Source organism: Limanda limanda, chromosome 9 (assembly GCF_963576545.1).
Source record: "Limanda limanda chromosome 9, fLimLim1.1, whole genome shotgun sequence".
Lineage (NCBI taxonomy): Eukaryota > Metazoa > Chordata > Actinopteri > Pleuronectiformes > Pleuronectidae > Limanda > Limanda limanda.
In genome coordinates, this window is record NC_083644.1 from 24,530,894 (window position 1) to 24,543,365 (window position 12,472).

Consider the following 12,472-nt stretch of genomic DNA (forward strand, 5'->3'; position numbering starts at 1 on the left):
CCACATGTTCCCCCTCCTCTCCCCCCCACTGACCTGTGCTCACTTAAAACATTTACAATTAACACCAACACTGATCAAAAATGAAGTAAAGTCCAACATTTTGCGCGCACACAGTTCACCTGCTCTACACAACTCGAGACATGATGTGACACGGACAGACAGGACATCTTGGTTAAAGTGACCGGAACGATCCAGATTCTTGATCCAACATCATTGGTTAAAAACTAAATAAATGCGATCGTCAGTTTGTGCGAAGAGCGACATAGACGAGCCGACCCACACTCCTGAAGAGAGGAGAGAAGTTCTTCCCCTGATTATGTCGCAACACAGTGTTTTAACTTCATTGTTGCAGAAGAAGCGACAAGATTTAACATTGGATGGGACAACATATTACAATAACGCTTATCTTGCTGTATTCTTCATGTGTTAAAGGCAAAGTCCAGAGAAAGTCTTGACCTCATTGTCACGAGTTTTCCTGAGTTCATGTCTGATAACGGCTATAAAGAATGGGGGGATATTCATTGGGCGATATCTGTGGTCACACATGCAGGCACACAGGCAGTGAGGGGTTAACATATGACAGCTGAAGAGTGTTCGGCTGAACCTAAACTTACTTATGTTTTCCATTTATCCTAAAGCAGACGTTCTGGAGATCTGAGTCCATCTCTGCACGCTGCTTGAATTAAATTAGAGATGATTCATCACTAGTCTTTTTGGATTATTCAGGGAACAAGCAACTCTCAAACATACATGACAAATTTCCACAACACTCTGAACCGTCTAATCAATTTATCTCTGGAATAATTTCTTTGTTTAAAAGCAGTGCTGGCAGTGCCAGTAAATGGTTATAATGAGTCAGTGTGTGGCACAGTAAGCCGTTTGATCCTCTTGTAGGAATCCTGTGTACGTCTGCTTTTAATGATGTTTGTATGACACACTTTCCACCCAGATGAATCTGAAATTGCCATATAAAATATACATATGCATCATAGGAGTAAATGTACTTGGTCACAGACCCACTGACTAAGCTAAGTTGCATTAGGCCATGTTTTTAAACTGGGGCAGAAAAAAACTGCAGCAACATGGGCCGCATGCTGGACACTCCAAGCTCATTCTTTTGACCCTGGCAAACAGCCAGACCCAATAAATATGATTCTCTCAAGTGCACTGGGAAATCAGTGGGTCAGAGCGACTTGGCATCTGCTGTTGCTCAAACGCACCATATGGGTAGAAATAATTATTATGAGTAAGAAAAAAACAACTTTATCATATTGAAGGGGCCGCAGACCAAAATCATGAGACAGTTTGTGCTCCATGGTGACAAATGGATCCACCCAATAATACAGACCTTAATCTGCTTGACTCACTCAACAACAGACCAGTGTTTTTAATTATGACTTGTTGAAAAATACACAAAATGCTGAAAGATAGGGACTTTAAGAATGTAGTTTGTCCTAATCTAGTTTTGAAGATAAACTACAACAAATGTGTTCATTGGTATCAGAACCAGTTGTGTAAATAAAATATAGTTTTGAGCATTTGGATTGAACAGGAAAGAAATGCTGACTCAGGGCTGTTGTCACATTATGAAATCCTTGCTTGTTTACCTTTAGATCTTTGTTCTGCAGCAGGAACAAAACAAGCATTGTTACCATTGTGTTTCGGATCAAGGCTTGCTTTGGCTCCAAGGCTAAACTCTCCCATAGCCTCCGCAATGTGTGGGACAAAGTACTTATCAGCTTCTAAAGAGTTATCTGGATTCCAGAGAAGTAGAAAATGAATAAAAGGACTAAAACCAAGGCCTGGAGATGCTTCCCTGTCCATCAATGGATGCTGACAGGATGAGTGTCAAAAAAGGCCTGGAGAAAGAAATATTTTGCATCTGTCAAAAAAAGGTTTTCATTTTTATATCGCTGTCCCTGAATATGTTGACATTGGGAGTAGAAGCGTTTGAAGCATTAGAGTTGTTTTACATTGCTGTGGCCGCACAGAATCTTCTTACGGCTGTTAAACTTGAGTTTAACATAGAATGCTTGCACACCCTGCACAACCATCTGCATGGTTCTTACACTGGCATCTAAATACTACATTATACTGTATTTACACAGCCACGTCTATTGGTTGGAACAGCATAATGATTAAAAACATTACCTGTAGGGCTGGTAGTTTTTTTCTGAAACACTGTTGAAATCCTGTTCATGTCCTGATAGTCAGCAGAGTTTAGATCAGAGAACATTATTTACAAAGACTGTGATAGCCTGCCATATTCTAATTTGTCCTGTCAGTTATGTCATAATGAACCCAAAGTTTTTTCCTATAATACCATATGTGATCTCTGACTTGGAGTGTGGGGAGCTATTTGCTGCATGCTCACTCGCACTGTTACGCTAGCGCTTGCTGGAATGGTCCATAAGATGTTTACCATCCATGCAGACAGTTAGACCTCATGGCTGCAGTTGTGGCATGCAATGCAGTTCTTTTTCTCAAGCGAGACGTTATCTTTCACTCTTTAGTCTTTGCACTATTGCTGTAATGACAGCCATGATATGTGCGTGTCTCCCACAGTCTCAACGGCTAGAGTTCAATCCATATACATAGTCCACAGTTCAGCTCTTTCCAGTTCAAACAACGAAAAACAGATGCAACGAAAATAAGCTGTTCCGGGTTTTACTGCAGATCTTTATAAACCAGCAACTCAGGAAAGTAAACAGAAAGAGAGACATCTGTGTCACTTCAATAACAACAGCGTTCGTATATACAATATGTTCAGGGCGCTCACGGTACCATTGATGGTCAAGTGAGTCAGTCAGTCTGGCATACGCCGTATGGCAGCTCCAGGGAAACTCCACAGGGGAATAAACAATCCACCAGATGATTTCCTCCTGACTAGGACTGTAGGGACGAGGCGTCTGCTCCCAAGTGGCGACAACACGCAGACTCTACAACGCACTTTGTTAAAGGTAAAACAAACGTTACACGCCGACCCACACTCTCAATGTTCTGAAGATACTAGTCACTTTTGTGTTGGTTCAGATAACGCGGGTTGTGGTCTTGGGGTTGTGATTGGATTGGAGTGTGATTGGATACTTTGGAGGTGGTTCAGAGAGAACATCCACCTGTACCAGGGGAGTAATCAGTGAAGGTGATGGCTGGTGGCTGATTACTCCTCAAGTTTGAAAGACAGCAGGGGAGATGCCACAAAAGGAGAGACACACATGGCAGAGAGACAGAGACTGGGAAGAAAGATGAGCTGCCAAGAAGCCATCAGAAACTGCTGGACACCTTAAGTTTAGTTATTTAGATGCATGCTGCGCCTGTGTTAAAGAAATAAAGATGATGAAGAGAGAGGGGTTCTCTGGCTGCTGTTGGAAGACCCCGGGCCATCGACAATTGCCAAAGTGGCGGTCAACGGGGGGCTCAACACAGCCAGAGACGCTGACCTGCAGGCTGAGATGGTGCTGGTTGGAATGGCAGATGAGTAATGGCAGATGTACCGGGAGCAGGCAGCAAAGGGCATACAGCAGCTAGAGGCTCTCAAGAGGCAGGCAGAGAGGCGAGCGACGCTGCAGGAGTGTCTCCTGGCCCAGTCGGGGCCCGCTCCTGTTCCTGCCCGCCCGCACAGCACTGAAGCCGGCAGGGCGTGCTCCGGTTCCAGGTCCCTGCACAGCTCTGAAGCGTTTTTGGTTCATGAATCATTACAGCCCTACTGTGTACCTGACACTTGGAATCTGTATAAAATGAGAGTGACCTTTGTGCATGTGCGTCAATAAATAAAGTTGTCTGGGAAAAAATAATAAAAATACAAATAGCTAGTGTCTGTAGCCAGGACTCCAATAAGAACTATTGTGATTTTCTGGCATACCTGTCTGTCACTAACCAACCTGCCTGCCTGCATGCAACCTGCCAGTTTTTTCCCTGCACATGACCAGAGTTTTCACAAGCCAGAGAGCCAGATGGTGCTCAAACAAAGACGATAGTCAGAAGTTAGCAAGCGAGTCACAGACAAATCTGCTTCCTGCATGTCCGGCAGTGCACTTTCATGAGTTTCCGGGCGCATGACTTCAACGAGACAGCCTATGGGAGGGATTGGGATGTATCTGCTGCATATTTTCAAAGTGCTGCATATTTTCAAAGTGTAGCCAGCTCTAGCTAGCTTTTCCAGGATTACCAACCCTAACTTTAAAGGTTCAGTGTGTAGAATTTAATGACATCTAATGGTGAAGTTGCATGTTGCAGCTGAATACCCTTCACCTCACCCTCCTTTTCCAAACCTGTGGCAGCCTTTAGTTGTCATAAGAACTCAAAAGGTGTTTAGTTTGTTCAGTCTGGGCTACTGTAAATAGATGTATATAGATAATCCCGATGTAAATATAAAGGGCCCATTCAAGGATAAAGAAAACTAAATTTTGTATAATATAGTTTGATCACACACTAGTGAAAACATCACAAAGGATATTTAATATTAAATTCCTGCCAATAGAGCCCTTTAACCTAAATCTACACACTGAACCTTTAACTAATTTTTTTTTTTTAAGACAGACAATCATTACAAAGACAATCATTTCAAGGCAGGTTAGGTGAAGGCTGTCACAGGGTGCATTGAGGCATCCCGGTGATGAGGGCTCATCTGGGGAGCTGGTGAAAGGGTAAACACCGATGGAGACCTGCTGAACTCAGTGGAGTGTCACATCCCATGCTGGGTAAATGACAGCCTTCCTCCACAGTGGGAGTCTTATTCACAGACCTGTTCTGGTTGAGAAACTGGGATTATGTTTAAATGGAATTCTTGGTCTCTCTCACTCTCTTTCTGCTTCGAAAGATTCTCACATTAAACGAGAGCACAATCTATTTCTAAGACATACAATTTAGAGAGAGTAGTGTGCACAGTCTCTCCAGCTGAATGATGTGGCACTTAAAAGTTCCTGGATCCTTATTAAAGTTGTTCTTTAGAATAACAAGGTAAGACTTCACATTTGTAATAAAAGCGACACCAACCCTCGCTATTTTTATTCCTGCTCTTTGTAAATCTGTGTCATAGGATATTGCTTCCAAACTCTTTTCACTGGCACATAGGAGAGCGGAACTGAATCAGACAGTTTCCCTACATCACTTCATTGCCAGCAGATACATTTGAAATCCTACTTTATTATGAGCAAAGTTTGAAGTGAGGCTGTGCTTTCCCGTGGGCCTTTGGGAACACACCCACTCAGCTGCATATAGTTGTTATTTGTTTGTTAAACCCTTGCTGCAGACCAGCTCCTGCAGCAAGTCAGAAAATGTGAGTTTGTTTAAAAACAATAAAGCCATAGTCATTAATATCAAAATGCCCGTATTGTTGTCTTAGAATGTTGAGTTGGAAGTAGAAAAACAGGTAAGGAGGATCTTTGTTTAAAGATGGAAAAAGTGAAAAGTACACACATGCTTTAGGACATTTGTTCCTGCCCTAAATAAATGAACAGAGGGACTACACGTCACTGGGATTGATGCCTTTTGATCAATTACCCCCGCTAATAGGCAGCTGAGCCAATCAATAGCAGATCAAAGCTGTCAGGGACTTGTTTCCCGCCATCCATCACAGACGAAGAACATGCTGGGAAGATGCAATGAGATGTGAAATGAAAGTGATGATCAGTTATCTTTAGACACAGCCAGATTAACAAATGTCGCAGCAAACAGAGATGCCGCTCAGGAATGTAGCCTGGACTCCCACAGACTTCAATCTTCCTGCTGCAACATCGGGATTCTGTCAAGTCCACAGCTTGTAGACTGTGCTACCCTTGAGCATCCAGTCTCTGTTGTCAGATCCTTCAAGAGAGAAGATCTTTTGAAGGTGTGGTTAAGATTCAAGACTAATATCCTTTAATTGAATGACTGTTTCAAAGAGCAACAGATGAGTTGTCAGCCGTTTGATCAGCTACAACCTGCAGAGCTCAGTCAACTGGACTCACCTCCTCCACCCTTCACACACCTGGGCTCTCTGCAGAGCACGTCATGCTCTTGCACAAGAAAGACTATAAAGGCATACAATTTATAGCTTGACACATATGGATTTTTGGGGGCTGATGTCAATATAAGGGAGTCAAAAATGTATGATATTGATAGATTGATCAATATAAATATATAGAGAGAAAATAAATAAAGATGTCATTATCAAACCCTTACGATAAAAAACTAAAATGCAACTAAATATATATAAGATGAATATTTAAACATAAATACTTTACAATCTTGTTGCATTGTTTATAATGTAAAATAAAAGTTTCTATATTGGCTCATATCGTCACATAAATGCCGACACTGATACAGTTGCAAAAGGCTCATATTAGCCGAATGATAAATCAGTTGGGCTCTAATAAATGTCCCCCAAAATGTCCATAAAAGAAAAAGATGATAGAAACTAGTTAATATCTGGGGACATTGTCTACATCAGGGGTGTCCAAACTTTTTGTCCCGAGGGCCACATACAGAAAAAAATACGAAGGACTGGGCCACTCACGCCGCCCGACCCCCTGCCCTGGAGTGGACTGTTGACAGTCGCGTCGCTCAGGGCGGGGGGGCGTGGCAGCTTTCTGAGGGACAGCTAGCAAGTCAGCAAAGCAATTCACCGCCAGACCACTAGGTGGAGTAACGTTTTTTGTCGAAGAAAACCTTAGAGACACCTTCTTTGTCGGCTGTTTTTTTACTTTTTTCAGGACAAATTTGTCCCTGATCTTTCTACACAGCTTCGTACACTCGTCGACCTGCAAATCGACGTCAGCCGAGATAAAAAATGACATGTAATCTCCTTCCAGGAATTGCAGGTCATCTGCGTGTCCTTGTATTTAGTCAGTGACGGGTTATACAAGTGGACAAACTTTCAGATCTCTTCTGCCAAGTGCTCTTCTATTAGGTCCATATCTGTTCTTCTAAATCTTCCTTGGTTTCTGCCGGTATTATGGGGCATGAAACCGGAAATATGACTCTGGAAAGGATGTAGTTAGCGGACCAATCACAGCCTTGCGGGCTGCGTGAGGCTTGCGTAGCTTTGACGTATAGTTACAAAAATTGGTGAACGCCCCAGGCACGAAAGAAGGAGCACGCAAGGGGCTCTTGCGTGCCCCTTTTTGCATGTCTCTGAAAACGCAGAAGCATGCACCGGGCGTTTAATGCGGGCCAATTAAAAATGGATGGCGGGCCGCAGTTGGCCCGCGGGCCGTAGTTTGGACACCCCTGGTCTACATTCATAGAGTAGTATTGTATAAAATACTGTATCCTACATATTTAAAGTAAACTACTGCTTGAAGTTCAACTTTTTACACTAAGATCTGTAAGTATACATTTTATGGACATCTATTGCATAGGTGTTTAGCTTTGGCAGGAACATTTATGGAAGGTGAACTCTGATTATTACACACTGAGTGAGGTGTTTTCCAATAATATTTTATATTTTGAAATATATATTCAGTATATTTAAATATAGATTATTATTTCAATACTTATGCTAGAATTATATAAGTAGCAGGCAGCATTTGAGACAAAGCCATCACAGCACACAAATCCACATGAAAAGCACAGCCGTGTTCTCAACACATTTCCTCTCCAACCTCCTCTTGTTTCACACAGATAGATTCACAAGATATTCCCATCACTGAATGTTTGTCTCAGCTTCCGTGGCGAGGTAAGTGCACATACAGGCTCCACATACATTATCTATATGCATCCAGTCCCAGAAGTTTAAAAATCAAACTTGACAGGTTCTTTCCTATAATGAGCCATAGACCTTCCATATTAATGAACTGAAATGTGAGATATCCTTATAAGATTACTTCTCCAACAACTTACACAAAGCAAAAATGGATTAAAAACACATATAGTCCGCCGTAGTGTTTACTTTTGTTATAATTCCAGAGGGAGTTGAGAGGCTACTAATTTTAAATGCTTGCACTTATCCTTCACTTATCATTGCACATATTTCTATGCATGTTGTTATTGCATGTCTGTGAAAATATCTATATCTGCATCTGTGGTTTCAGGTCTCAATTACTGAGAAATCTGTTTCCTGGAAACATGGTGATTGCTGCATTAGGCAAGCAACTGAACCCTACTTTCAAGCACACTGGTCCAGTGACTCAGCAGTATTTTTGTTTTACAATCTGCAGCCAGAGATGGAAGATGGCATTTTGATCTAGCGAGCAACAATCTCATGGCAGCCATGCAGATGCATCTACCAAACGTATTCCCATCTGTTTGTCAACTGTGAAATGAAGCATACAAAGGGGATTACCTCCAAACAATTGGCTTTAACAAAAGTACCATGCAGTATTGCTCCTTTGAAAACTTGCCTATGGCAAAAATCACTATGACCAAATAAATGCAGAACATTGCATACAAAATGCTTGCTTCACCAGGACAGTGGGCACACAGGCTTTGAAACAACTGAGTGGTCTGCTTACAGCCTTCAGCTTTGTCAAGGAAATCTTTAGTCAGCCTCTTTTGAACCGGCGGTGTGGAAAACACCAGGAGAAGTATGAAGGAGGAGAGACTTCCTGACAGCTCATTTAACATTCTGCCTGCTTCCACCCACTTAATCTGGAGCCCCCACCTCTCTGACGTTAGCCGGTTCTTTTGTGAAAAACAGAACATCATGCCATCTTTCCTTTTATAGCACATTGTTTCAGACACTATTCCTACAATTATGGGCCTTCACTGTACACAGGCACCATCAACCCAGAAAGGAGAAGTGGCCTTTTTTCACTGCAGCCTCTGTAAAGGATGACTCTTCACACCGGCCTGCGCTCCATCTGCAATTATAGACAGACAAGTCAGAGAGAAGCAGCTCCACCGGAGATGGCCAATCAAACACGGGGTCTGGCTGAGCAGTGAGTTGACAAATAAAGTCCACTCACACTGATAACAGACTCCACTCCTCCCTGACTGGGACCCTCACTACAGACCTGTGGAATCTCCGGAGACATTGAGCGTTCAGCAGCCCAGACTAGTTGATAAAAGACACTACAGAATGAGGTCAACAACAGCATCTTGCTTTTTAAACTCTACGAACCTCCAGGATTTTATCGGGCCAAAGGTTTATCTTGCTGCTAAAATGTTACAGCAGTGACTACAATTAACATACTGTGGTGAGAAATACTGTAATTACAGGAAATGCAAATTCTGCCTTTCAGGGGGAGGAATCGATTTTAGCGGATTGTGTCTTATTCCAACATTAGGACAGATATAAATATACACACTGATAGATGCCCTCCTATCTGTATTTGTCAGGGAAGTAACACACCTCACAAAGGAATCATTTAAGACCAGATGTTGATCACGATGAGTTCTAGGTCTAACAAAGACAAAAGGACATGTGCCACATGAGAAGTGATTAATAATTCTTTATCAATAATTGAGCTGTTCAGTCCGTAACAGCCAGTTTATGCTCACATCTCACACACAAACATTTCTGACACTTTAACATATTTAGGACTGCACCACATTGCCTGTATTACACATTACAGAGAAAAACAAGCTGAACACAAAAGACTTTCACCGAGAGGAGCAAAAGAGACGGAAGCAGCTCGGAGTTAAACAGTCTCACAGAGCTTTGTCTGTTTCCAAAAGCCTGTGTCACTCTACGTACATCCACATCCTACTGTATGTCAACACCTGCAGTCTCTGCCTCTGCAGATCAGATACTGACTCTGTATCTAAAAGACAATATAGATGAGCAATGACTGAAATTAAGTTTACACTAACACACACACATACACACACACAGAGCAACAACAAAATAAGTGTACTCTTGTCTGCCTCAGATTGCATTCTTGCTGTTTAATTCTAAAACCTATAACTTATTTTGAATGCTTTATCTTTCACTGAATAGGAAATGATGTGTCTTTATCTCCACAGTTGGACTATAATAATGCTTGGTGCTCTGGTGAATACACTGTATGATATTATGTTTGTGCAGCCAAATCTCCTTTGGATTGTTACTGGCCACTTCCTATCATGACATTGTCTGAGTAAAACCTAACAACAGTGACCTGAGGTTTGTTTTTATATACAAACAAAAATAATAATTGCTAACTTAGTCATTCTTCATGTAAATGTGCTAAAACTCAGCTTTTCTCAGTTGTATGTAATTGTAAACCGAATCTTAGTTGGTTGCGAGACCTTCAGCAAATGCTTGGTTGTACAGCTAAGAGTGCATTTTTTTGTACTATTATTTAGATAATTGAGTATGCCACACCGTGGTAAACTGAACAATAAACCATGTAATGCATGACCCCACTATAGTGGATGATCAATGGGACCCAGGGAAAGACTGAACCATGACTAATGTGGTTCATTTCGCTGCTCAAGACCTGTGAATTAGCACAGAGCTGCCCTGACAAAGACAACATCAACCTAAAGATTCACGTCAGGTCTCAGTTCAGCTTAGTCCGATCTTGTGGAAGACAATTTTGTTGCCATTGAAAACATCAGAGAAGGAGCAGCTTTAGACTGTCTGAGGGTTTGGGTGAGGGATGCTGGGGATGGAGATTACAATAACAGATAATTCATATTCCATGAAATGAGGCAGTAATGTCTGATTCTCACGTTGACATTTCATACAAAAACAGTAATTCATGTATGTAAAATAACAAAGTTAGTCATCCTATCCAGAGGAACATGTTGTGCACAATTGTTTTTTCTTTGACTTTCATTTTCATTTTCAATTCTGATCTCTTTCTCTTAAACCCTCCTTTGGAGGAATAAGGAGCACAAGATAAATGATCCATACCAGTTCTGCAGTGATCATTAGACTCTTCTTTGGACTTGATCACTGAGACAAATGTCTGATATTGTGTGTCATGTGAACCCCAATCAAGTTTTCTGCTAGATCTTAATTCAATATTAAGAATCTCCTCATTTTAGACAAAGATAAGTGAAGGGAGACAGAAACATCTCCATCCACTAATCTGAATCTCATATTGACGTTATTGCACAGTAGGACAGGGGATAGGATGCGTGAATGCTTGTTTGCTTTTTTTAATCTGCTCTTAATGTTGCTGTTTATGATGAAAGCTGGAATATTGCAGCATTTCCCAGAATATTTTTGATGAAATATGAAAAAAGGGGGAATGACTATTGAATTAACTCCTTTTTTGGGACAAGATTTGCTTATTTTGAACATTTGCTGTTAGAGTCCACTTTTTCTTATTTGCTTATATAGATTTTTTATTTTTGTTTTACATGTTTGAACTAAAAAAACCTAACCTTGATCCTAAATCGAGCTCAGCTACGTCTAGAAGAGAAGGGCAAGACAAAGAGGAGATCTCCTTTTTGAAAGCTCCTCTCCTCAGCGGGCACACTGACTGGAACAATACCGCAGCCAAACAACTTATCTCATCGCCACTGACAACTTGGGTGTGTCCCATCACACACACACACAGGAATATTTACCAAGTTGTGTCATCCCCAGCATCAGGCTGCACATTCAGTTGCATTTACACAGCACTGCTCGTTTACAGCTGATAAACGATTATAAGAGGGCGTTTCAAAATAAAAGCCTAATTACACGCTTTCCAAGGTTATAATTAGCATCATTATTAAAGCCTCTGTTATATTAATGATGCACTTAAGGAGGTTTCATGTCACACACTCCAATCTATTGTGTGAAGCATTACGCTGGTAATTTGATTAAAGGACCCCCCCACCCTCGTCTTCCTCCTCCTCCTCTTCCTCCTCACTCTCACTAACAGAGATGAAGCAGCTCTCTTCTTCACTTTAAAGCTGGGAGAAGCAGCGCAGCCCCGACAGTAGCAGCAGCTAAAGCTAACTCCATGTTGTGGGAGTTGCTGACTGAGCAGCAGCAGGTGCAGCGGGTTCAACTTGACTCGCCAGAACTTCTCCTCCAGGAGGAACAAACATGTCTTCTCTCACTCACCGCTCTGCTCCCCCAGGAAGACCAGCTTGAATTTTCTCAACGGGTTCCCGAAGTCACTGGACACGGACATTGCGAGGAGGAGGAAGAGGAGGAAGAGGAGGTAGGTGGAGGAAGAGGAGGGGAACTCTAGACGCAGGGAGGACGAGTTGTTACTGAGCTCCCACTCGACTTGGCTGCCGGCGGGTGAAGATGCTGGATGGAAAAAAGGCGGTGATGCTGCTTCACTTTCACTCCCTCCCTCTGTCTCTCTGTCTCTCTCTCTCTCTCTCTCTCTCTCTCTCTCTCTCTCTCTCTCTCTCTCTCTCTCTCTCACTTCCTCTATGCTTCCTCTCTCTCTCACTTCCTATCTCTCTATCTCTCTCGCTCTCTCTCTCTCTCTCTCTCTTCCTCTATGCTTCCTCTCTCTTACTTCCTATCTCTCTATCTCTCTCGCTCTCTCTCTCTTTCTAGTTCTCTCTTTTCCTCTCTCTCTGTAGCTCTCTTCTTCTCCTCAGGACCGTGACGCTCCGGGTGTTTCTGGTTTTTTTTTTACCCGAGGGCTTGTGCGCATGCGCGGCCTCTCCTTGT

At 42.2% G+C, this 12,472-nt stretch overlaps 1 protein-coding gene across 1 annotated transcript in view; it reads right to left on the bottom strand.

Moving 5' to 3' along the window:
- The window catches only part of rab6ba (RAB6B, member RAS oncogene family a), a 51,756-nt gene extending 39,731 nt beyond the window's left edge, over positions 1 to 12,025 (bottom strand). The window contains exon 1 of the mRNA XM_061078312.1: positions 11,906 to 12,025. Coding sequence (XP_060934295.1) covers positions 11,906 to 11,975 — 70 coding nt within the window. The 5' untranslated portion in view covers positions 11,976 to 12,025. The remainder of the gene's footprint in view (positions 1 to 11,905) is intronic.
- Positions 12,026 to 12,472: the final 447 nt, after the last annotated feature.